Genomic DNA, 26,876 nt, shown 5'->3' with positions numbered 1-26,876 from the left:
CGGTTCCTTCATGGTCCTACCGATTAAGCTGCATGTAAATGTTTTCTCACATTTTCCCTTGATGAGACTTCAAAGCAGTCCACTACATTATTTCCCATCTTCAATGAGCGATGATCTAACTTCCTACGTAAAATAAACATTCCGTTACAAGAATAGCACCCCTATGATAATGCGCCACGAGATAAAGAGGGCTCCGCAACTAATGTCAACGAGACCAGTTTTTGTGATGAGATACAAAATTCAAAATTAAAAAAAAGAAAAAGAAAAGAAAGAACACCTGATTTGGCAAAATTTGACGCACAGTCAACCTATAAGTGAAACTCTCACCAAAATTCGTCCGTCATCTATAATATGATGCCATTATATAGAGAAAGATAGCCGTCGAAGTGGTGACTAGAAGTTCCTGCAAATTCATACATTGTCATCAGAAAGCGCCATCAAAGACTTGGGACATATGGAAACAAAGATGGGCATGATGAACATGAAATTAATCGCGGAAAGCAATAGATGTGTATTCATTCATCAGAAAGGGAGCAGAATGTAGTAGAGCACTTGCATTTATTTGTTGATATAGCAGCTTAGTGAAGGATGTTCATCAAATGAATAAAAGATATGCAGGACCTTATAGTGTGCTTAACAGATTCTAATGTGAGTCAAAATGGTAATCAATAGTATGGTGATACCATGGTCCACGTAGCCGAATAAAAGATGCATCACAAGGTCCATCACAATTGTCAAAGAAAAGAGAAGAAAACAGTACCTGGTTATTGTAAAGAAAAGCAGGTATAAAACTGCCTACGAATTCAATCAAGTTCAGCAGACCAGTATATGCCTGCAAACACACAATGCAAAGCCATTAGTGAGACTGAGTTGTTAGATTGCAAAACAAAGACTATTGTCAATGCTAGAGCAAACAAAAAAATAACTTCTAGAAAGATGATCTTATGACCAATAATGCAATGGTGGGGACCCAAAAAAGGCATGTAAGCATTGTCAAATGCACTGTCCCTAAGCTCAATAATGTCACTATTATCTGTCTTAGCTAGGTAAGGCAGAGAGGGGTTAAACAGGTGTTCAGTTAGACTTGCAAGTGGAACCCCATGGTTAGTGCCTAAGCAGGAGTTGCCTCTTCCAACTGGTCCCACCGTTGGTCTCACAACAGATTCATCCTAAAAGATCTTTTCAAGCCTGAGACGTCAATAACATTCACAACTTCATATAAGACCATATAATTGATAGAGAAAAATTACTTCACCAATCTTTGAAGGTGTATGTCGTCTAGAAGAATCAAAGGCACAGGAATCAAATGATCATACCGCAATCATGTTCTTCAATCAAACATAGATGTGAAATTTGAGTTTGCTAAGTTTCCTGCTTGTCAGCAAACTCAGCCACAGCGTTATAGTTTGCCTTTGATCCAGGATACCATGCTATAATACTCAGTGCAGTGGTCATTGCCCAAAAATTTCTTACAAATCATCCTGGGGTGATGACTATATGCCTAACCATGTCAGGACCCTCTGACAAGTCAACGTGAAAAGTTTGACAGTCACTTTTTTAAGCGCCTTTTTCACCCTAAGCTGAATGGTCCTTCCTTTGAAGTGGCTAACTAAATGCCAACTATGGCTCGCAATAATCTATCCTTTGAAGCATCTGATGAAGGTCGAAAGGAGATAAACATGAAATACACCAGAAAAGACAACATACCAGAGAAGAAAACGCGATGCAGCCAAACACTAATGCAAGAGACCTAAGCAGCCGTTTTCCCATTCGCATCCCTCTCCCTGGATCCTCCTCACCGTCTTCCTGCAGTCAATATCAATTCAACTTTCTGAGTAACAGTGACACTAACTTCAGATAGTTCTTCTAACAACACTAATTTGTGAGAAGATTTTCGAATCAAAATAAGTAGGCATATACAACAAAAAAGTAAACCAAGTATGCAATGCAGATAACTTGGATGAAGGAAACAAAAGGAGGAAAAGACAGATCTAAGCTTCACATAGAACTTACCGTAAAGGTTGGTGATACAGGCGGTTCAAATGATTTCAACTTCTCAAAGATCCGGTACACAAATACAAATGCTAAAAATTGCAATGGTTTATATTCAGCATTCCGTTTGATTACGATCCAAGCTGTCTGCAGAAAATGAAGTAGCTAACTCAAATTAGATAAATGAAGAAATGTCAGTAGAGCAAAGAGTGGCCTCCAAGGAGAATTATCACATCTAAAGCTGTTGAAAACCAGATCCGGATATTTTAGTTAGCAGTAGAAGTTCGATTATTTTGTTTCCAGATTTTCAGGATTTTGTTTGTTAGCTTTTAGGAATTTGTTTCCTAAGTTTTAGGGTGCTGATAATTTTTTTAAACCAGCAGATACTAACCAGATTTATGGCTAGTATATCTGGCTTTTTGCTTCGGTAGTTAGCACAAAATAATTAGCTGGACGAGCAGCTATAAAAGGCCGGAGGCCTCATGTAATTTCGTAGCCCTTTTTGGAGAATAAAACTTAGAACAGTTTCTCCTAAATTTCTACATGGTATCAGAGCTCGATCTGGACCATTCTTTTCTACCACATCTCTGAGTGTTTCCACCATGACAAAATACCCTAGAGCCACCATGGCAAGCGAGGTTGAGAGTGAAACCTCAGACCCTAAAGCTCAGAACTCTCCTTTGATTACCCAACCTATCAATGTATCCGAAGGGGGAACTCTTCTCATCACCAGTCATAAACTTACCGGTCACAACTTCAATCAATGGTCCCATTCTGTCATGATTTTCGTTTGCGGAAAAGGTAAAGAAGATTACCTAACTGGAGTTGCCGTACAACCTGAGGCGACAAGCCCAAACTATCGAACATGGAAGGTGGAAAATAACATGGTGATGTCCTGGCTGCTGAATTCAATGACGAATGAAACAGGGGAGAATTTCATGTATTACCAAACAGCGAAGGAGATTTGGGATGCTGTTCATGAAACTTATTCCAACAAAGATAACACCTCAGCCATCTTCGAGATCAAGGGCATTCTTCATGATCTAAGGCAAGGGGAATCTTCAGTCACTGATTATTTTAACCAACTCATGCGTCATTGGCAGCAACTTGACATGCTGGAAGATATGATGTGGAGTTGTCCTGAAGATAGCAAGCGGTACAAGCAGATTCAAGATCGAGAACGCATCTATAAATTTCTGTTAGGCTTGAATCAAGAGCTTGACGAGGTACGTGGACGAGTTCTGAGCATAAAGCCCCTACCTAATGTATGAGAAGTTTTTGCGGAGGTCAGGAGAGAAGAGACTCGGCGAAAGGTGATGCTTGGTTGTTCAAAAAACCAGACCAATCCAGAAAATTCTGCCTTAATAGCCCGAGGATCTCAACCATCCTACAGTCGAGGCACTCAGTCAAACAACAACAACCAGCGAAAGGGTGGTCGTCCGTGGTGTGATCATTGCAAACGGACAGGTCACACAAAAGACACATGCTGGAAACTTCATGGTCGGCCAGATGATTGGAAGCCATCAGCCTCACGTCCTACTCAAGACCGGGAGAGCAGAAGCAACATAGTCCAAACCGAAACAAACGCTTCGGTAGATTCGAGTCCCTTCAACAAAGAGCAACTGGAGATGCTGAAAAAGCTGCTACAGGAATCAGTTCAGAAGGCAACCCGTTCAGAAGGGGTTAGTACAGCAACAATAGCTCAACGAGGTAATTCTCTAAATGCCTTTAGTGCTAAACAGGAGAAAATCACCTCTTGGGTTGTAGACTCGGGAGCATCCGACCACATGACCGGAGATATCACAGTGTTCAACGAGTACAATCCATGTCAAAACGGCACTAGCGTTCGAATTGCTGATGGTTCTTGCTCAAAGGTGGCTGGTGTTGGATCAGTGGTTATTTCAAAAGATATAACACTGAATTCAGTATTATTTATTCCCAAACTCAGCTATAATCTTCTCTCCATCAGCAAGTTAACCAAAGATTTAGGCTGCACTACTAAATTTTTCCCACACTCATGTGAATTTCAGGTTTTGAACTCGGGGATGACGATTGGCAGTGCTGAGATGGATGCGGGCCTCTACCTTCTGCGAGTTAATGCCTCAGAATGGAAAAACAAGAAGATGTCATGTGTAGCATCTCGTGCTAAGGAAGAGAGTGAAGTAAGATTGTGGCACTATAGGTTAGGTCATCCAAATTTCTCGTACTTAAAAAGGTTGCTACCTTCTTTGTTCGATAAAGATTCAATAAAATTTCAATGTGAGGTGTGTCAATTATCCAAACATACTCGCAGTTCATACCCTTTGCAACCTTATAAGTCTTCTCATCCATTTCACATGATTCATAGTGATATTTGGGGACCTTCTTGTGTCAATAATATTACTGGTTCTAGGTGGTTTGTTACCTTCATTGATGATCACACAAGACTCACTTGGCTTTTTCTGATGAAAGAAAAATCAGATATTGGCCGAATTTTTCAAACCTTCAACCAAATGATCCAAACCCAATTCAGCACAAAAATCCAAGTTTTCAAAACGGATAATGGGAGAGAATACTTTCACTCACAGCTCGGGTCATATCTAAATAGCCAAGGTATCATACATATTAGCTCTTGTGTAGAAACTCCACAACAAAATGGAGTGGCGGAGAGAAAAAATAGGCATCTTTTGGAAGTCGCCCGTTCTCTTATGATAGCCACTCATGTTCCTAAACATTTTTGGGGAGAAGCAGTGTTAACAGCCACATATCTCATCAATCGTATGCCTTCCCGTGTTCTAGATTTCCGAACACCATTTCAAAGGCTACTTCATACCTACCCACATATTCGTTTTGCCTCACATATCCCACTCAAAGTATTCGGCTGCACAACATTTGTTCATATAAATCAGCAACATCGCAGCAAGCTAGATCCTAAGTCCCTCAAATGTGTGTTTCTAGGATACGCTCCAAATCAAAGTGGATATAAGTGTTATTGCCCACAAACAAAGCGTTTTTATACCACCATGGATGTTACCTTCTTTGAGCACCAGCCCTTTCACTCCAAAAATATCATTCAGGGGGAGAGTTGTGAGGAATATTATTTTTGGGACACTTCTCAGTCATTCGGGTCACAACAAACAAATTCTCCTTGTCTTTTGTGTCTACCCATTCAAGATGCTACACAAGACAAAAATAAAGAGGTAATTGTCTACTCTAGGCGCAAGACTCAAAAGGAGTTGGAGGACCGTACTACATCAAGGCCGGCTCAAGAGACAGATCCGAGTTCAAGACCCACTATCGATGAAGGTAATGCTTCTGCAAACTCAGAAAATTCTGCTATACTTGATGATCTTAATCAGCCTATTGCTCTTAGGAAGGGGAAGAGACAGTGCACTCAACATCCCATTAACAACTTTGTGTCTTACGAAAAGTTGTCTCCGAAATACAAGGCATTTGTTTCAACGTTGAGCGACATTCAAATTCCCAAGAATATCCATGAGGCACTTGCTCAATCTGAGTGGAAAAGAGCAGTTCTTGAGGAAATTCATGCACTTGAGAAGAATAAGACTTGGGAATATACAGAATTGCCAGCTGGGAAGAAATTGGTGGGATGTAAGTGGGTCTTTCTGAGTTAAGCACAACGCCGATGGTAGTGTTGATCGTTTCAAGGCAAGGCTGGTCGCTAAGGGATTCACACAATCATATGGAATAGACTACGAAGAAACCTTCGCTCCGGTGGCCAAACTAAACTCCATCCGAGTGTTGCTCTCTTTTGCAGCTAACTTGGACTGGCCCCTACAGCAATTAGACATAAAGAATGCCTTCTTAAATGGGGAATTGGAGGAAGAAGTCTTTATGGAGGTCCCACCTGGAATTGACACTAAAGAGAGCTTCAACAAGGTGTGCAAACTCAAGAAATCCCTATACGGCCTAAAGCAATCACCTCGTGCTTGGTTCGAGAGGTTAACAAGGGTCGTTGAGAAGCTGAACTTCACTCAATGTCAAACAGATCATACAATGTTTGTCAAGAAATCAGATGAAGGTAGAAGAGCAATAATGATCGTATACGTCGATGATATAATCCTAACTGGTGACAATCTGGAGGAGATTGGAAAACTGAAGAATATCTTGGCACAAGAATTCGAAGTTAAAGACCTAGGTCAACTCAAGTACTTCCTAGGTATGGAGGTAGCTCGGTCACGGAAAGGGATTGCAATTTCCCAACGTAAGTATACTCTTGATCTCTTGAAGGAAACCGGTATGCTTGGGTGTAAACCAGCTGACAACCCCATGGATTCTACCTATAAAACCGAGATGGAAGAAGAAGGACCATTAACGGACAAAGGGAGATATCAAAGATTAGTTGGCAAACTAATCTATCTCTCGCATACTCGGCCAGAAATTGGTTTCGCAGTAAGTATGGTTAGTAGATACATGAACCAACCAACAGAGAAGCACCTGCAGGCAGTTTTTCGAATCTTCACGATACTGAAGAGAAGTCCTGGAAGAGGGCTTTACTTTAAGAAAACGAGAGGAGAGAAACGTGGAGATTTTCATGGATGCGAGATTGGGTGGATCTCTCACGGACCGAAGGTCAACAACGAGTATTGTACCTTCGTATGGGGCAACATGGTTACTTGGAGAAGCAAGAAGCAACCCGTTGTTGCTAGGAGCAGTGCTGAAGCGGAGTTTAGAGCAATGTGTCAAGGAATATGTGAAGGCATGTGGCTGAGAAGAGTCTTAAATGAACTAGGATTCACTAATACCAATCCTATGTTATTATTATGTGACAACAAAGCTGCTATTGAGATTGCCAAGAACCCGGTTCATCATGATAGAACAAAACATGTGGAGATCGATCGGCATTTCATCAAAGAAAAACTTGATGAAGGAATATTGAAGCTCTTGTATGTTCCATCCAATCATCAAACAGCGGATATACTGACCAAGGTTTTATCCAGAAATAGTTTCGAGACTCTAAGGTGCAAGCTGGGTATGATAGACATTCATAACCCAGCTTGAGGGGGAGTGTTGAAAACCGGATCCGGATATTTTAGTTAGCGTAGAAGTTCGATTATTTTGTTTCAGTTTTTCAGGATTTTGTTTGTTAGCTTTTAGGAATTTGTTTCCTAAGTTTTAGGGTGCTGATAATTTTTTAAACCAGCGAGATACTAACCAGATTTATGGCTAGTATATCTGGCTTTTTGCTTCGGTAGTTAGCACAAAATAATTAGCTGGACGAGCAGCTATAAAAGGCCGGAGGCCTCATGTAATTTCGTAGCCCTTTTTTGAGAATAAAACTTAGAACAGTTTCTCCTAAATTTCTACAAAAGCCAAAACAAATATTTCAAATGCCTTTAACAAGACAATCATGCCTTGCCTTATGCATCTATAAAGTATGGCCACAGCCATATGTCATGGAGAGTGCCTTACAAATAAGTTAAATGGTTATTTCATCGTAACCTCCAAGAGGTTTTAAAATTGAAATATTGGGCATTTTCCTCATTCATTTCTTATGAAAGGAACTGCTCCAGAAAGATCTGCTCATCTCTTATAACAAACTGAACTAGAGACACCACAGCCAAAAGGGCACTTACGAAGACAGCAGATATTGCCATGTTGATGCGCATATCTTGTACACTGGACTTGGTGAACCTGAAAAAAGGGAGGGGAAAACAGAAGTCAATGCAATACCAATGGCAAAGTGCAATCAGAAGAAATTCAATAAGTGATAGCGGTTCAACCAAAAAAGAGAAGCCAGAAACATATATTAAAAGAAATACATTTGACATGGACATATACTTATGTGGCAAGCAATTGAGTCCTAAAACTTCTGACAAAATTTTAAAAAAGTCCTTGTTAAACCTAGACAGAAATCATAGTTGCGGTGCTATGTGGGATATTGGTCATCTTTAATTAATGGAGTTGACATAAGGACTTGACTGAACTTTTCAAAGCATTAAAACTCAATTGCTCATTGAGAAGTTCTATAACTTTAATTGCAAGCAGCACATAAGCTTTAAAGCTTCTAGTGCCCTTATCTAGTTCGATTACAATTATAAAGTCCACCAATAATGTATTCCTCACAGGGAAATGCACTGATGGAATGATGAACACAAACCTCGGTCCCCATGGTACAACGGGTTGCTTATCAGCATATTTGATATCCTTCGAGACCTATTTAGGAGCAATCGAGCAAAATTGACTCACATAAATTCTATCTCTTTCAGTCCAAGTATTTTAAACATACAGAGAACATACAACTCATGCACAATGGGAATTATACCTTGAAAGAACCAAATGTGACACCCTTTTTCCTGTTGCTTAATTGTGCCATCATCACTTTGTCATATGCTTTTTCCAGCTGAAACATTATTAATCCCCAATAACCAAAAGTATAATGAGTAAATTAATATGTTTCGATTGCAACTCAAAATAAAAAGTGAGACATACTTGGGAAGCAGCTGCTTCATCACCTCTTCTCTCTGCATCCTTTCGTTTCTTTGTATATGCTGCTTTAATCATGTCAAATCCCTCAATGGGACTGACGCCCAAAACCTAAATCAAGAACAAGGAATTAGACATCTCTATATAAAGATGAGCTTATTAAGTGTACCAAAAGTCCTAAAACTTATAACCGTAGAGCAATCAAATCCTAAAAGTTTCAAATAGTACCAAAATGCAGTCAAATCTCAAAACTTTCGAGTGGTGCAATCAGGTCATTATGTCAGTTTCATTTGTTTCAAGTGACGAAAAATTCAACGTGGCTCTTTTCGTTGTTTTCTCTTTCTTTTCTTTTTTTTTTATTAAGGTCCACCCACATTCCCTCTGGTTGAGGTCAAGCATCAAATCTATCTCTGATGACAGTTGTTGACCAGAGATGGAACACTAAAATGATGACCAGGGAAGGCTCTGGAGTAGAAGACTGGTTCCAAAACCCAGAGGCAAAGGCTAAAGTCCGAGACTTCCGATACAAAACGCGGTTCAGACTGCAAAACCGAGCCTACTGCTGCGAATTTATGCAAATGGACGAAAAATCAGAAATAGAGTATGGCTCTGATGGGTTCAGGATCAACGAACAAATGATGCCAGAGAAAGAAGCAAAGAACACCAGAAAGAGAAGCGCGGGCGGGAGACTGCATTGCGCACCCGGTTCTACCCAGTGATAAAGTTTTTAAGGAAAAAACAACAGAAAGCACTTCAATTGTACTGATTTCACCATTTACAGCGAACACTGATAATAAAGCTTGCGACTTGCGAGCATGGTAGAATCATTTTAAAAGCTAGATACGCGAAACCATATGGAGATCACAATCACACGTAACCTTACCTACCAAAACCCTCAACAGTTTCAAAAACCCTAATGCAAACACCGTTCATTCACAGTACACTTTGCTTCAAATCACAAGAGCTAGCGAGAAACGAAACTCGAGAGATAGCGCCGTAACCTCGTAAGGGTTGAAGTCCGCGTTGGGATTCGAACTTCCCGACGCTGCAGACGAAGAAGAAGCGGCGCAGACCACCCTGACGCTCCACGGAATCGTTCTGGGGAAACTCCACGAGGGCCGAAATGCGGCGAGCTTACTGCCCCCCGCCCACGAGAGAAATTTTCATCAAAGGCGGAAAGAGAGCGAATCGTTACCGCAATCAGAACCCAAAAAGGAAGGCTTTTTACTCACGTGTGGCGTCGCGAAGGGAGATGCAGGCCCGGCGCGACGGAGAACGCCGCCATGGAAGTCGCCATTTCCTCGCCGGCGGAGAAGGAAGAGATGACGACGGTGGTGGTGGTGGTGGTGGTGGTGGTGGGTTCTGAACTCCGGAAGAAGATGACGAACAAGAAACTGATCAGAAACCAAGAAGGGTTGTTGACTTGTGAATGGGCTTGGGCTTGGGCCTAATGTTTCTTTTCTTCTTTGTTTTGTTTTGGGCTGACTTTTGGGCTCCCGGCCCGTCGCTCCTATCTCGCCACGATGCGAATGAAGAGTTAATACTGACGATGCACCTGACATGCATAATCACTGTTTATAATTTTCCACGTGAATTTTTTTTTATCTTTTTCGTTGATTAATATAAACATTTTATTCGTGTTACAGTTATCTGTGACTGATAAATGAAAAACCATAGTTACTTTTCAGTGAGTTGGTTTTACTTTATCGTTTATTGTACTCAATTGACACCTCTAGGCTCTGATATGTAACTGAAGACAATCCGCACAAAACCTTTGTCAGTATGATATTGTCTGCTCCAGTCACGACTCACTCGCATCTAGAAGGTTGTAAAACTCGTTGTGCTAATTTAAAGTTGTGTGAGATTTATGTATTAGTGCAACAGCCTAAACTTGAACGATGTGGATCAGAGACAACATATCTAAAACTCAAAATTCATACCTTGGTTCTAATACCACCATATGCTACTCATCTAGCCTCATAGCCAACATGATATTGCTTGTCATAGCCGTAGCTCAATCGCAACCTCTTGGCTATAAAATACTTTGTGCTAGTTTGAGGTTGCACAATAATTATCTGCTGGGGCAACAATCCAATATGGGATCGCAATTGACATATCTTAAGCTCAACATCCCCCACCCTCATTTTCATATTACAAAAGGCAGCCCACACGAGCTCGAAGTTAAGAGATATTCAACCTTCTTCTTCTAGACTAATGTAAAAATTAGTTTGGGAAGAATAAAACCCGCGATGGTTCGGCTCAACCATTAAACTCCATCCTACGCACTTGTTCTTGTATTATGCATTGAATTAGATGTGTTACAAATGAATAGGAGAAACATCCTTCCTGAAATCTAAGAACATCTCAAGTTTGATGGCCAAACATCATGGTACATACAAAGCTAAAAGCTACTCTTTGGGAAGGAAAAGGAGAGGGCGTAGGTGGAGTGAATGTCATCTTAGCCTTGTTCCAATATACCAAACTAGTTCTATTTTGGATAAATGAAACGGAAAGTTGGATTATTTTAACCACAATGTATTTTCCTTTTTGGAATTAAATACTCCGATGCAATGCTTCAGTCTCCTTGGGCCGGCTGTAAAGAGGGGGGTCGGATCATGCACAGAATCTTGCCTTTATAAAAAGTTAATCAAAAGCTATATATCACGTCGAAGGCGTTGTTTAATTGGATCATTTGGCTATGAGTCAAAATTGAAATCTTGGAGCATGCCAAAGGACGAGATTTGGGTCATAATGGGTTTGAGCTTTGACTTCAGCAGTTTTCTTCTTTTATCATTATTATTTTTAAAGATAAATGCCTTTATTAGTTAGAAAGATTTTGTTTAATTGGTAAGGAAACTTAAATTTTAGGAAGAGGAATAAAATAAGCTATGGTTGGTGCGAAATGAGCTCGATGGTGATGTTTACTAATTAGAGATTTCGAGGTAAGTTATACAAAATTCCCCTTTTAAAATTTGTCATGGATTGTTCTATACGCAATGGATTTTTAGCCATTTTCGCACGTATTGAGTTTGAGGCCACGTTACGAATATAAGTCCTTGTACGCACCGAGAGGTGGTGTTAAAATATAAAACACAGTTATATGACTTTAATGATAAACTACTCACTAATTTTCAACAATGTGATTGATGAAATGAGAGCATTCAAGGAGTTTCTATGTGGCTAATGGGAAATTAGGGAGATCAGCATAATTATCCAAGAGGGCCATAATGCATTAGGGCATGAAGCAAACTAGACACCATATTCTCATAGTGGACAACTTCTTTTCTTCCCTTTTTCTTTGCTTTTTTTCATGAGTAATCATTTTCTTTGAAAAAAAAAACCACAAAAAATCTCAAACTATGCTCCCTCTGGCACATTTACCCTAAACTTTTTTTGTAATATAAAAAATCTAAAACTGTGTCTACTGTGACATATTTACTCTAAACTTTTTCTTATGACATAAAAAATCCCAGATTTGTACCTATACGACACATTTGCCTTCCGTCGAAATTCCATCAAATGATTTTTCATTCTAAACAACGTCGTTTTCATTTTATTTACGTCATGTCAACACTGTTTGTTTTATGGTTTCCATGTAGGTAGATTTTTAACGGTTCTCACTAATATAACTTTGACGGAGGATAAATGTGGTACACATATACAAGTTTGGAATTTTTTATTTCACAATAGGCATAATTTGGAGTTTTTTTTTATGGCTTTTGCCCTTTTTATTTTATTTTATTTTATGAAGGACTCTTTTATGAGTAATCATTTCAACTCGAAAAGCAGAGACAAAAAGGAAGATTTGCCACTACGAACATTCAGCAACCAAGATGGACAAGGAGTCAGCACAAACTTGACTTTAGTAATCCTGTAATGATAGTTCGAAAACTTGCACTAAAATGGGTTTGTTAAATTATCTGATAAATTCTAATCAAGTATTAATCACATAGTGATACTCATTTAAAGGTATTTAGCTTTTTTAAACCTTCATTGGAGTTTCTCATTCTCTCTTGACAAGCACTTCACTACCTCCCTATCCCACATGTATCAGGCAATGAATAAGCCACCTTTAGCAAAAACACAAATTTTGCCATGATTTAGATCTTCCATTTGAGCTATTTCAAGCACTTGAGAGTATACTGTTGAACTTTTGACAAGCATATAAGTATTTACATACAAACTAACTCAACACAAGCAGCATACATAAGGTTTCCGAAAGACGCCCTTAACTTAGTTTGTCATCACCTCTTAAAAGACTTAAGAGCGATCATAAATAAGAGCACCTAAAACAGCAATTTTGGGGTCTTAGTGATTTCCTTCGAATTTCATATGCGAATTGTTTGTAAGCAAAATAATTGAAAGGTATAATCCGTTCAGCTATTTCTTTTTATAAGTCAAGGAAGTGCGTTTTAATTAAATAGGTAAATTTAGGTCCCTTGAAACACATTCCACTTAACATTGGATCATTCATGACGCATTCCCATCCTTTCTTTTGTGTTGACAACATTTTCAACATAAAAAACGAGAAAAAGGAGAGAAAGAAATGATTTTTACATAACCCATTTGACACTGCTTTTTTGTTTTTGGTCGACATTTGACAAGGTTAATCAGTATCATACTCTCCCAAAGAGAAAGAGAAGATGAGTGGACAGTATTGAACCGGCGGCTGGACATGATTTTCTCGTCGCCGACGCCCGTAAATATTGACCACCGCAAAGAAAAGGTTGGACTGCACTTATTCGCAGGACCGAAGCAACCAGGAAGGGATGATGAAAGTGAGACTGTGAGAGTACAGCAAAAATGAAAAAAAAACGAATATGGATCCAAAAGAAAACAATCGATTAACATGCACGTGCCTAAATTATGCACTCACTTACTCACTCACTCCATTCTGCTTTAGATTCTACAGTCAAACACATTTCCTAGAGCCCCTTTTTTATGCAGAGAGAGAGAGAGAGAGGGAGCTGTTTTATGAAATCCATAGATTATTCAGAGTAAAATCTTAAGCATATATACAAATACCCACATAATAGTATACTGTGGAAGACTAGCTAGAGAGAGCTTTGGTCATATTTAGAACAAGTAGTCTCTTCGAAGCGAGAGAGAGAGAGAGAGAGAGAGAGAGAGAGAGAGATGGCGAGGACACCATGTTGTGAGAAGATGGGGATGAAGAAAGGGCCATGGACTCCAGAGGAAGACCAGATCCTGATCTCTCACATCCACCAGTTTGGTCATGGAAACTGGCGTGCACTTCCTAAACAAGCAGGTACTTAATTCATATACTTACATGAACTTGCAAAGAAAGAACAAGAAAGAATTTCGTAGTGTAATCAATCTTAAGTGTTGTCAGGTTGAATTGGTGTGTGTGATGCAGCATATAGAATTGTTAAGAAACCTTAATATGTCTTCTGTAGGTCTGTTGAGATGTGGGAAGAGTTGCAGACTCCGGTGGATAAACTACTTGCGACCCGACGTGAAACGAGGGAACTTCACCGACGACGAAAGAGACGCCATCATCCACCTTCATCAAGTTCTCGGCAACAGGTAATTACATGTCTGTGTATATAGTATAGTTTTAAGTCTTTGTGGTCTGATATTTATGTTTTACCTCTTCATGGCATTATTCTTACAAACTATAAAGAAACGGGAACAAATTCGAAGCTGCAGTAGAAAATGAAGCTTCATAATTTAATGTATGTAACCCAATACTAGTTGGGATTTTAATGGGAGGACAGGTGGTGAATCGCGCTATATTAGTTTGGTAATCTCTAACAGGCAAACATAAGGAATTACTAACCAAACAAACTCACTTCACACCTCGAAATACACTTTTATTATAGAGAAAAATGTGTTTTCACCTCTTCTTAACCCGAAATGGTTAAGGAGAGGAAATGTTCCTTTTTTTAGGGTATTTCTAGTAACAAATCCAGTGGAGACGGGACAGGACAAGGTCTGTGGCCTCGAGAGTTAGACCATGTGGCTACGAACGACAGTATCAGGAACTCAGTTCTCTTAGCACGGCAAAATGCTTTGATAACAAGGCAGAAACCTCAATCCCAAGAGGTGTAGCTTTTAGCATCTTGTGAAATCTTGTGTGTTCAGTCCTATTTGTATATGCCTTAATTGACATGCATCCTGATAGAATATTTGGTAAATTAAAAGAGAAATTAAACGTTGATAAATGACTCTAATGAGAATTGGTAACCCAAAAATAGTTGATAATTTAATTCGACAAAAGTTGACAAACCACTCTAATCTAGATTGATAATTTCATAAAAATTAGCAAATTCGAAACGTTAATAAGCTATACAAATGAAAATTGGTAAATTAATACAAAAATTGTTAATTTACAGACAATAAAAAAAAATTGTAATTTCATAAACGTGTTGATGAAATACTTGTCAATATGTTTCACCAATGATATTTTGACACTTATTAGCACGTTCTGAAACTTACCACTATGGAAAAAGATCCATATTTTTAGACGAAAACTACAGAATTTTACCTATGTTTGTCCATTTTAAAGTTCATATTTCTCAATATTTTCTTTTTTGTTTTGGAAATTCCAGATGGTCGGCCATAGCCTCGAGATTACCGGGGCGAACGGACAATGAAATAAAGAACTTCTGGCACACCCACCTGAAGAAGCGGGTGCCACACAGCCTACCCAACTCAACTCCCTTCAACATAAGCCCAACTCATTGCACCACCACCCTCGATCACTCACTCCAGAACCCAACCTCCGCGCTGCCGACGCTAAAGTTTCAGGAACCGTCGACGACATCGTCATCGGAGTCAGACCCCTCGATAGTGGTTCATGCGAACATCGAAAGCAACTCTCAAACTGCACCATCTTCTCGTGCCCAGAAGTTCGCGCAGACGAAAAAGAATCTTGTTGTGGGTTCGGCCCTGGCTCTTCCGACATCTCCCGACGAGACAGTGGACTTGCAATGTTCGGGGCAGAGAGTTCTGAGCATGAAGGGAGACAAGGACATGGAGTTCTGGTACAGTCTTCTGGTGAGAGCAGAAGATGGACCTCAGTTGGAGAACGCCGCCAGGACGCCATAGGAAGAAGCCCTAGGAGTTCAAGAATGACGAGCACCTTTCTTTTATGGCCATGTCGGAGAAGTGTTTTGCATTGTGGTGTGGAACAAAAAGTGATCTTTTTTTTCTATCTTCCCATCGATTTTATTTATCAAAGTCTTCAGAAAACCAGACGGATTAAGCTTGGCATCAACATCAAACTAGGACTTTTAGACATTTGATTATATTGGTACATTGTCGATTGATGTCCAGGGGAAACAAAATCTGACTTGAATACTTCAGAAAGGAAAGAGATTGGTTGGAAAAGAAGCTTGAAATAAAACAGAGAAATTAAAAGAAAAAAATAGCGTTAAAATAACTTTTAGAAAATGATTCGAAGATCGATGACGGTGGTACTCGAACATTGCCTTTTCATAAGAATGAACGTTATATTTTTATAACATAATTTATTTGCATTTTCACTGTTCTCTTTATTATCCAGTGAAGATTTGAATAGTCGGGTAATGCAATGCACATTAGTTGAGGAGTGAGGCGATATTTCTCCTTTTTTCCCTACCATAGCCGACATGAATAATAAATAAAATAAGATTTTGATAACAAGTATCTCCGGTGCATGTCGCGACCTACCCTTTGAGGGACCGCCCTCGAACGAATAGGTTTAGAGGTACCTTTCTATGAGACAATGTGAATGGTACGTACAAGCAACGATCTCAAATGCAAACGGCTCAATCGATCACAAACGGGGGCTCTCCCAAGCTTATATCTCGCGTGACATTTTTAGTTTATGTATTCACTAGGAGTCGCCGCTAGCAATTATTGGGAGTAGGCTAGAACCCAATCAAGACGTGGGAGTGTCGTCTCGATTCCTACGTAACTAGAGATTTCTAGTAACAAGGACTTGATTACAATAGTTATCTAACTAGTTCCCTTTCGGTATCTAAACTTGCTTATTTATTAACTAAAGTGTCAGGGCAGTTTTTCACCAATTAGGGATCCTAAAATTAATCCTAAGCATTCTAAAAAAAATAACAATCAATATATTGAAAGTGTGTGATCGAGTAAAATTGAAACAAAACTAGGACAAATAGCGATCTAGCATTTGTCTCTAAGAACAATCAAAATTCTATTGTAAAGCCTAAAGGCTTGTACAATTTTTTTTTCAAATTGTGGCTAAACCTAAAATGTTTATTAAAATCCCTAAACTAGGCGAATTCTAATTTTAAAATATCTAAACTAATTCTAAACTAGAATTATTACTAAAAATATAATAAAACTAGTTAAAATCTAATTTCTATTCTTTTTCTGATTTTTATTTTATTTTTTATTCTAGGAAAATGGACTTCGAACCTGGTTCGACTCGACAACCTAACCCGGACCCTAATGGTCCGAGTTGTGTCTGAAAATTGGATCGGTCCTAAGGCCTTGTCCAATTTTGCCAAAATAAGCCTATGTTATTGAACCCACAACACTCCAATCCAATCCATTAAACTCTTTGACCCGGCTCGACCTCAAACCCACGGTTGCCCTGGTCCGACTTGACCCAAATCTAACCTAACCCATTAACAGGATCTTGACCCAACTCTATTTTTATTATTTCCCTTTCTTTATTTTTCTATTTTTATATGTATATTTTTTTCTTTTATTATTTTCTCTTCTGCAGATCGTCTTCTTCCCGAGCCTTCTTCTCCACTGAGATATTCATTAGCTCGAGTTCCACAATGCCATTAGCCGATGTCATTGGCAATTACTAGACCTGTCAAACGGGTAGGTCGGTAGGGTTTGGGTCAGGTCGAAAATGGTCCGACCCAAATAGACTCATTTAACCCGTTTTGACCCATTTCCATGTAATGCAAATCTAATGACATATACCTAACCCATACCCAACCCAAACCCGACTCGACTCATGTTGCTAAAATACCTCCATATTTAACTAAATCTACGAAAACTCATATCTAAACTGAGATAAAAGTGCAGAGTGAGTGAGTGTAGGATTGAGTGAGGGCGAGGGAGATGAGTTGAGTTTAAATAAGTTGAAAACCCATTTATGACCCATTTAATACTCATATTATGTTTATATTTATTTATGACCCATTTACTAAATATAACTAACCTATTTATGATCTATTTACTGATATATGGGTTAAGAAATGGATTTATGATCCATTTTGATAGGTCTAGTAATCATCAAATTTATCCAATCGGTCTACAACTCCAACCATTGCCGGACTATCTCTGGCGACATTAACACTCAAATCACTGAGAACAAACTTTGTAAACAACAATCACCACCAAACTGAAGACAAACATACTTATGCACACTAAAGGCGAGGAAATAAAGGATTGACCGTGGCGGCCTCAAACCGCAACTTCACCAGCAAAAGGAACGGCATCTCTGGCAAACCAATGAGGTGCTTATCCATGGCTGACTTGAACAACAAACAATATGCCACAAAATAAAAGAGAAACACAGATTCAGTCACAACATAACAGTCTCAAAACAAATCAAGTGTAAAATTAAGATTATAAGCATCGATTTTATAAAATTGGTTTCGGTGTTTCATTCAGGCATTTTGTCGAACAACTAACATGCAGTTTAAAAAAAGAGATTCCGATTCAAATTCGCTATGGTTCACGACCTAGACACGATATATGACACTCTAAATCGAAATTATTTACTACAGATCAGCTTCACAGATATACCGGTTTAGGGTTTTTGGCAATCAAAAAATTAATCTGGGTAATTTTGTCACAAGTATACTAGTTTGGGGTTTTTTGTGGTATTAACTTTTTTATATATTATTCATGCTAGCTACTGTCAATACAAGGACATTGCCTTGTTAATTGGGGAAAAAAAAGGAGAAATATTGCTTCACTCCTCAAGTAATGTGCATTGCATTGCATGATTATTGTTTCGTTGGAATTGCTCCCGTAGAGAAATATAATTCATCGAAAGTTGTTTTTCAGCTTTTAACGGGAAAAGATCAGGTTCTGTGGCGACTTCGGACAGGAAAATCCAAGCGAAAAAAGAAATCCACTTGCTTCAACCAATACAAAACAAACTTGAGTGCTTGTGATCCATTATAAGTTTTCAATATACTGTCTTTTTCGTATACGTGTAATCAATGCGTTGGATATCGATATGTTTCGTTGTTAAGTATGGTTAACCAAAAGCCCAAGACACTCATTAACAAAACCTGATAAAATAAACGAGAAAAATGAACCTCAGCTAATCATTATAATCGTTTCAACTAAGGAAAATTCACACCTCAATATAACTCGGACTCCGTTTATTTCGCGGAAAATGAATGATTTGAAAAATATTTTCCTAAAAATGATCGCTTACCAAAATTTATGAACGTAAAATATTTTCATCATCCACAAAAATATTTAGATATAAATTGTTGACGATAATAACAATGTTTTTCATTAATTAATTCTATCAAGCGATACAAGATATCATTTTTAAGAAAATATTTTTTAAATTATTCGTTGTTTGCGAAACAAATGAAGTCTTAGATTAGCTATGAAAATTCAGAATAGTATATGGAAAAGAAAAAGAGAAAGAGGAGACACGGACGCAGGAACACACATATAGAGAGAGATCGACCATGATTGTTTAGTGGTTCCTCGTAGGACACCGTCGGTCAGAGTTTAGGCACATAGAGAGTGGGATGTTTTCCTGAAAAAGAACTAAAAGAAGAAGGAAGGGAAAAATTTATGTTGTTCCAAAATTAAAAAGTTTAAACCCTAACTCTGAAAGAAACATTTTATCCTTTGACTTTACAATCGAAACCTTTGGAAACTTTTTCATTAGCACATGCCACGCACATGACCTTCAGGAGTAAAGTGATATTTCTTCTTCTTCTTCTTCTTTTCTATAACAAGGCAATTTCTTTGTATTAATCTTAGCTGACATGAGTAATAAATAAAATAATAATTTGTTAACAAGTGCTTCTAGCACCGGTCAAATAATCCTTCAAAAAATTCTGCAATTTTCAATACATTGTCTTTTTGGTATTATGTGCAATGAATGTATCAGATATCGAAATATTTCTTTATTAAGTATGGTTAACTAATGCCTCGAGAGACTCATTAACAAGACCTAATATAATAAAGAAGAAAGGCATACCTCCCTTTATCATCATAATCGATTTTAAACAAATGTCGGATCCGCATGACAAAATGAGAAAGTAATTATTTCCAATGAAAATTCAAAAAATCCATAATCAACACTACTCAGATAATACCAATTTAGAGGGATACAATAAGAGAGAATTTAGGATATGCCGGTCGTATATACCACGAGCATTGGACTCTTAAAAGGAAAATGCAACACAAGTTTATGTTAATATTGCAATTTAACTTCCTACCATGAGTGACTATGTTCCATTCTATATTTACTCTGATCTTGTACATGAGTCAAGCATTTACTTATAATAAAATATCCATCACCTCCTAACATCCAAATGTCACTGCACGTTGTCATTGACCATTCTAACAAACGACAAGTGCAACTATGGAATCATCTACTGGAATTCAAATGGTTTATTGATGTCCATTTTTCAGTTCGCTGCATACTAGTTGTGCGGCGGTACCCAAAATTTAAGCCCTTGCCCTGGGGAATGTATCTCACGGTTCATTGCAAGTCCAAAGACATTTGGGCTGGGGTTTTATTATCCCCCGCAAAATCGATATTGGGGTTTTCAATTCCAACCTAGCTTCTGGGAGGGCAACTCTTGCCGGCCCTCACCTGTGGCTGGCCATCGTGAAGGCCCGGCGATCGGTGGAGGAAGAAGGAAAAAAATAAAAAAGTAAAGAAAAAAATTAAAATTATTTTAAAAATTGATTTTTTTAAAAAGTTGCAAAAATTGTCCATGTCAGCACCGGCTGTACCACGTAGGACAATTGGCATCCACGTATGCAATGTTCAGCCAAAATTAGTTGGAAGGACTAAATTGACAAATTGTCAAAAGGTTTAGGACTTAATTGGTACAATTGAAAGGTTTATGACTGAATTTGTATAATTGCAATAAATTTAGGACTTTTGGGTAATTTTTCCTGATATGGGATGCACATCACAATATAAGAAAGAAATCATCTCAAAGGAAAATTTTAGAAAAAGACCCAAAATTAACACTACAAAGGATAACACCAGAGACTCTTAAAAGGAAACGGCAAGTATACGGTAAAATTGCATTTTAACTTCCTTCTTTGAGTGTCTGTAAGATACTTATATATCATACACCAGTCAAGCATCTACCTGCGAAATTGTTCATGAACTCCTAATATCCAAATCTCCATGCACTTTGTCATAGATCGCTCAAACACACAAAGACTGCAGCTATGGAATCATCTGCTAGACTTCAAGTGGTACTGATGATGTCCATCTTCTTGTTGCTGCAACTTGGATGCGAGGTGTCGTCCCAAACTGTGGTCCAGATCACTAATAGTTTGTTGTATGACAATCTCACGCTTGATTGCTTTGGCTGGGGGGGGGACTCCGTCTGGGGTCCTCAATATCTCCAACGCAATGAATACTTCAATTTCCAATTCAAACCTAGCGACTACGGGGATACTATATTCTACTGCAGCTTTGCATGGCCGGGTCATTTTCATTGGTATGATATATATGTGCAGAGAAGGGATTTGTCATGTCAAGAATGTAAATGGAGTGTATACGAGCCAGGTCCATGTTTTTTTGATAGTACAACCCAGTTATATACTATTTGCGATCATTGGAAAACCTAGGGTGGGGCATATGTTATCTTGATGTTCTCAAATACGCAACATTATCTGATTTAAATAAAACGACTTCTGTTTTATTCTCTTCTGTTTTGTGTTAGATACTAGATGTGCTCTTCATTTTGGGTATGTTTGATCGCGGATGAAGATTCACGTGTAATGATAGGAAGTGTAAATTGGAGACTCACGAGTAATAAAATATTTACCAAGCACTATTGGTTCTTCTCATCACACTGATCTAGCCATTTTAGCTCGAACAACTTGAGGAAATTATCAAGAGAGTTATAAACTTATTGCACTTTTGCCAATTCAATTCTAAACATTTTAATTGTTCCGATTGAATCCTAAACATTTTCGTCTTTTGCCAATTGAGTCCATCCAATCGATTTTGGCAATAAATTGCTAACATGGATGTCGATCGTCCGATGTGGCACGGTTGGCGCTAATGTAGATATTTTTTAAATGTTTTTTGAATTTTTTAATATTTTTTTCTTTTTCTTCTTTTCCTTCTTTTCTTTTCTTTTTTTAACTATGGCTAGCAAGGGTCACCGACTGTGCCACGTAGGGCGGTCAGCGTCTATGTTAGCAATTTTCGACAAAAATTGGCTCGATAGACTCAATTAGCAAAAATTGAAAAAACTTAGGATTCGATTAACATAATTAAAATGTATAGGATTGAATTGGCAAAAATGTATTTTGTTTAAGACTTTTTTGGTAATTCTCTCCTGAACAACTCTGTCTTAAGATGATAAAAATCTTCCATCCTTCACTTTCTCTTATCAAGATTCTGCCTTCGTTAAAGACAACAGGATGGTAATGGGATCTTCATCAACAATAAGATGTCTGTTTGCCTGGAATGAAGTAGAGTGGGCATCAAAATGCAAAACACTGTATTCCTATACTTTCATCAAGATAACAGGAAGTCGTAATTGTTAGGCCTAAATATGATAAAACTATAACCCCAAGGGGATCTTCAATTGGTAAACGTGTTTGCCCTCTTCTCTCCGATAATTAGCATTGTGACGGTAAACCTCATATGCATGTATATGGAAAAGAAAAAGAAAAAGAGAAGAGACACGGACGCAGGAACGTATACATAGAGAGACAGAGAGAGAGAGATAAAGATCGGCTATGATTGTTTCGTGGTTCCTTGTCGGACACCGCGGGTCGGAATTTAGGCACATAGAGATGGGGGTGTTTTCCCAAAAAAGAACTAAAAGAAGAAAGACGGAAACAATTTATGTTGTTCTAAAATTTGGAGGTCGAAGAAAGTTTGAACCTCACACTTTGAAAGAAACATTTTATCCTCCTTGACTTAACAATCGGAACCCTAGGAAACTTTTTCATTAGCATATGCCATACACATGACTTTCAGAAATAAAGTGACATCTCTCACTTTTTTTTCCATAACAAGGCAATTTCTTTGTATCAACCTTAGCCGACATGAGTAATAACTAAAAGGGATAGGTGTACTAAAAGTTTTAAAACTTGTTATAAAAGTGCAATCAAGTTCTAAAATGTTCAAAAAGTGCAATCAAATTTTAAAATTTATCAAGAAAATCCAATCGAGTCCTAAGATTTTCAAAAATGCAATCAACGGAAAGACTTGATTGGATCAATTTGACAAATTTTAAAATTTGATTGTACTTTTTAAAAATTTATGACTCAATTACATTATCATTACAAATTTTATGATTTAATTATATTTTTTTGACAAGGTTAGTCGGTACCATACTCCAAAGATATGTGGATAGTATTGGACCGGCGGCTGGACATGCTTTTCTCGCCGCCAACGCCCGTAAATATTGACCACCGAAAAAGAAAAGGTTAGACTGCACTTATCAGTAGGACAGAAGCAACCAAGAAGGATGATGAAAGTGAGACTGTGAGAGAATTGCAAAAATTAAAAAATGAATATATATCCAAAAGAAATATATTGAATAACATGGACGTGCCTAAATCATGCACTCACTCGGTCCATTTTGCCTCAAATTTTACAGTCAAACACATTTCCTAGAGCCCCTTTGTTTATGCAGAGAGAGAGAGAGAGAGAGAGAGAGAGAGAGATGGCGCGGACTCCATGTTGTGAGAAGATGGGGATGAAGAAAGGGCCATGGACTCCAGAGGAAGACCAGATCCTGATCTCTCACATCCACCGGTTTGGTCATGGAAACTGGCGTGCACTTCCTAAACAAGCAGGTACTTATTCATATAATTATATGAACTTGCAAAGAAAGAACGAGAAGGAATTTCGTAGTGTAATCAATTTAAGTGTTGTAGGGTTGAATTGGTGTGTGTGATGCAGCATATAGAATTGTTAAGAAACCTTTATATGCCTTTCTGTAGGTCTATTGAGATGTGGGAAGAGTTGCAGACTCCGGTGGATAAACTACTTGCGACCCGACGTGAAACGAGGGAACTTCACCGATGACGAAAGAGACGACATCATCCACCTTCATCAAGTTCTCGGCAACCGGTAATTACATGTCTGTGTATATAGTATAGATTTAAGTCTCTGTGGTCTGATATTATGTTTTTCCTCTTCATGGCATTATTCTTGCTAACTATATTCAAACGGGTAACAATTTGAAGCCACAGTACAAAATGAAGCTTCGTAATTTAATATGTGTATGTAACCTGATACTAGTTGGGATTTTAATGGGAGAACAGTTGGTGAATCGCGCTATTTCAGTTTGGTAATCTCTAACGAGTAAAAATAAGAGATTTCTTACCAAACAAACTCACTTCACACCTCGAAACATACTTTTGTTATAGAGAGAAATGTGTTTTCACATCTTCTTAACCCGAAATGGTTGAGGAGAGGACATGTTCCTTTCTTTAGGGTATGTCTAGGAAAGGATACGATGGAGACGATACGGGACAGGGTCTATAGCTTAGAGAGTTAGAGCACGTGGCTATAAATGACGGTATCAAGAACTCAGTTCTCTTAGCACGGCAAAATGCTTTGATAACAAGATAGAAACGTCAATGCCAAGAGGTACATCTTTTAGCATCTTGTGAAATCCAGTGTGTTCAGTCCTATTTGTATATGCCTTAATTGGAATTCCAATAAAATATTTGGTAAACTAAAGAAGAAATTAAATGTTGGTAAATGACTTAAATGAGAGTCAATAACAATTGATAATTTCACAAAAAAAGTTACTAAATTCAAATCGTTAATACAAAAATAAAAGTTAATAAGTTAATACAAAAATTTTTATTTACAAACAATAAAAAAAAAAACTTATGATAATTTCATAAGAGTGTTGATTAAATACTTGCCGGTATTTGTTTCACCAATGATATTGTGACACTTATTAACACGTTTTGAAATTTACCGGTATGAAAAAAAGATTCATATTTTTTGGACAAAAACAATAGAATTCTACCTATGTTTGTCTATTCTAAAGTTCATATTTCTCAATCTTTTCTTCTTCTTTTTGGAATTCAAGATGGTCGGCCATAGCCTCGAGATTACCGGGCCGAACGGACAATGAAATAAAGAACTTCTGGCACACCCACCTGAAGAAACGGGTGCCACACAGCCTACCCAACTCAAATCCCTTCAACATAAACCCAACTCATTGCACCACCACCCTCGATCACTCATTCCAGAACCCAACCTCCACGCCGCCGACGCGAAATTTTCCAGAACCGTCGACGACGACGTCATCGGAGTCGGACCCCTCGATAGTAGTTCCTGCGAACATCGAAAGCAACTCGCAAACTGCACTGCCTTCTCGTGCCCAGAAGTGCGCGAAGACGAAAAAGAATCTCGTTATGGGTTCGGCCCCAGCATTTCCGTCATCTCCCGACGAGATGGTGGGCTCGCAATTTTCGGGGCAGAGAGTTCTGAGCATGAAGGGAGACAAAGACATGGAGTTCTGGTACAGTCTTCTGGTGAGATCAGGAGATGGACATCAGTTGGAGAACAACGCCAGGACGCTATAGGGAAGAAGCAATAGCAGCTCAAGAACGGTTAGCACCTTTCTTTCATGGCCATGTCGGAGAAGTGTTTTGGATTGTGGTGTGGAACAAATAGTGATCTTTTTCTATCTTCCTATCGATTTTGTTAACCACAGTCTTCAGAAACCGCACGGATTAAGCTTGGCATTAACATTAGACGAGGGCTTTTAGACATTTGATTAATCTGGTACATTGTTGGTTTGATTGGTTGGAAAAAAAATGCTTGAAATAAAACAGAGAAATTAAAAGAATAACAAGCGTTAAAATAGCTTGGGGAAAAGGACACGAAGAACGTTCACGGTGGGACTCGAACCCACAATCTCCCGCTCCGGAGGCGAGCGCCTTATCCATTAGGCCACGCGAACATTCCTTTGCTTAATAATGAATCTTTTTATATTTATAACATAATTTATTGGTATTATCTAGCGGATTATGAATAGTCATGCAATGCAATGCACATTGCTGGAGGAGTGAAGCGATATTTCTCCTTTTCTCCCTATTATCAAGGCAATTTCCCTGTATTGACCATAGCCGACATGAAATAATAAATGAAATAAAATTTTGATAACAAATATCTCAAATTTACTCATTAAATAATCATTTAAAATTGTCCGCGATTTTCAATACATCGTCTCTTTTTCGTGCTATGTGTAACCAAAAAATTGGATATCGAAATTTTGCCTTATTGAGAGTGGTTGACCAGTCTCTCGATGCATTTATTTAAATGCCCCTGATAAAATTAAAGAAAAGGTGAACATCATTTTATCATTTTAATCAATTTAACTAAGAAAAGCATAAATATTGAAAAGGATGAATAAAAGAAATATTGGATCCACATGACAAAATAAGAAAACAATTGCCTTAAATGGAAATCCAAATTTCAAAAATACCCAACTTTAACACCCCAAGGATGGTACCAATACAGAAGGATGCAATAAGAGAGAATTTAGGAAATTTCTTCAAAGGAAACAGCAACACAAATTGGAATTAAACTCATGTTCGCAACAAAAATTGGAAACGGTGAATGAAACAAATATTGGATCCATATGACAAAATAAGAAAGCAATTATTTCTTAGACAATTCAAAAATTCAAATAAGACTCAAAACTAATACTACAAGGATAATTCCAATTTAGAGAGATGCAATAAAAGGGAATTTAGGATATGCTGATTGTATATATCACGAACATTAAACTCTTAAAAGGAAACATCAACATAAGTATATGGTAAAATTGCAATTAACCGAAGGCCCGTGGCACTCATTAATAAGACTTGATAAAATAAACAAGAAAAGCCAAACTCGGCTAATCATTTTCGGCACAAGTGCAATCGATTTAGGAGGGGATGCACATTGCCAAAATAAGAAAGAAATCATCTTGAATGAAAATTCAAAAAGACACAAATTTAACACTGCAAGGATGATACCAAGGACTCTTAAAAAGGAAAGAGCAAGTATATGGTAATGCAATTTAACTTCCTTCTTTGAGTGTCTGTGGTCCATTGTAAAATTGCAAAATCTCCCTGCACCTTGTCATATATCATTCAAACACACAACAACTGCGGATATGGAATCATCTGCTAGACTTCAAATGATATTGATGATGTCCATCTTTCTATTGCTGCAGCCTGGTTGTGAGGTGTCGTCCCAAACTTTAGTCCGAATCACTAACATTTTGTACTTTAAGAATCTCACGCTTCAATGC

The 26,876-nt window shown here is 38.1% G+C and overlaps 3 protein-coding genes and 1 non-coding gene across 5 annotated transcripts; 2 read left to right on the top strand and 2 right to left on the bottom strand.

The window, feature by feature from the left end:
* Positions 1 to 62: 62 nt before the first annotated feature.
* LOC115681002 (protein CHLOROPLAST J-LIKE DOMAIN 1, chloroplastic) lies at positions 63 to 9,786 on the bottom strand. Of its 2 annotated transcripts, XR_004005725.2 has the most exons (11): positions 9,651 to 9,786; positions 9,420 to 9,555; positions 8,425 to 8,529; positions 8,258 to 8,335; positions 8,093 to 8,148; positions 7,569 to 7,626; positions 2,014 to 2,139; positions 1,708 to 1,806; positions 761 to 832; positions 278 to 403; positions 63 to 123 (listed from the first exon to the last, which is right to left on the bottom strand). XR_004005725.2 is itself a non-coding variant. In XM_030604845.2 (10 exons), the coding sequence occupies exons 1-10, from the start codon at positions 9,713 to 9,715 to the stop codon at positions 341 to 343; spliced, it is 858 nt and encodes a 285-aa protein (XP_030460705.1). In that variant the 5' UTR covers positions 9,716 to 9,786; the 3' UTR covers positions 63 to 340. The 2 variants fall into 2 exon arrangements, 1 of the variants encoding a protein (XP_030460705.1); XM_030604845.2 differs by having other exon boundaries at positions 63 to 403.
* Positions 9,787 to 13,353: 3,567 nt separating this feature from the next.
* Positions 13,354 to 15,689, top strand: LOC115681003 (transcription factor MYB4-like). Its single transcript, XM_030604846.2, has 3 exons — positions 13,354 to 13,687; positions 13,836 to 13,965; positions 14,991 to 15,689. Exons 1-3 carry the CDS (start codon positions 13,555 to 13,557, stop codon positions 15,487 to 15,489), a joined length of 762 nt encoding a protein of 253 aa, XP_030460706.1. The 5' UTR covers positions 13,354 to 13,554; the 3' UTR covers positions 15,490 to 15,689.
* Positions 15,690 to 23,232: 7,543 nt separating this feature from the next.
* On the top strand, positions 23,233 to 25,345 carry LOC115681045 (transcription factor MYB4-like). The gene is made up of 3 exons (XM_030604905.2): positions 23,233 to 23,406; positions 23,554 to 23,683; positions 24,660 to 25,345. Exons 1-3 carry the CDS (start codon positions 23,238 to 23,240, stop codon positions 25,156 to 25,158), a joined length of 798 nt encoding a protein of 265 aa, XP_030460765.2. The 5' UTR covers positions 23,233 to 23,237; the 3' UTR covers positions 25,159 to 25,345.
* Positions 25,346 to 25,465: 120 nt separating this feature from the next.
* Positions 25,466 to 25,538, bottom strand: TRNAR-CCG (transfer RNA arginine (anticodon CCG)). Its single transcript has one exon. It is a non-coding gene; the product is annotated as a tRNA-Arg (tRNA).
* Positions 25,539 to 26,876: the final 1,338 nt, after the last annotated feature.

The sequence above is a fragment of the Syzygium oleosum genome, unplaced genomic scaffold (assembly GCF_021117445.2).
Source record: "Syzygium oleosum isolate NSW1041296 unplaced genomic scaffold, Sole_v2.1 Sole_v2.03, whole genome shotgun sequence".
NCBI classification, from domain to species: domain Eukaryota; kingdom Viridiplantae; phylum Streptophyta; class Magnoliopsida; order Myrtales; family Myrtaceae; genus Syzygium; species Syzygium oleosum.
This window is presented reverse-complemented; position numbering and strand designations above follow the sequence as displayed.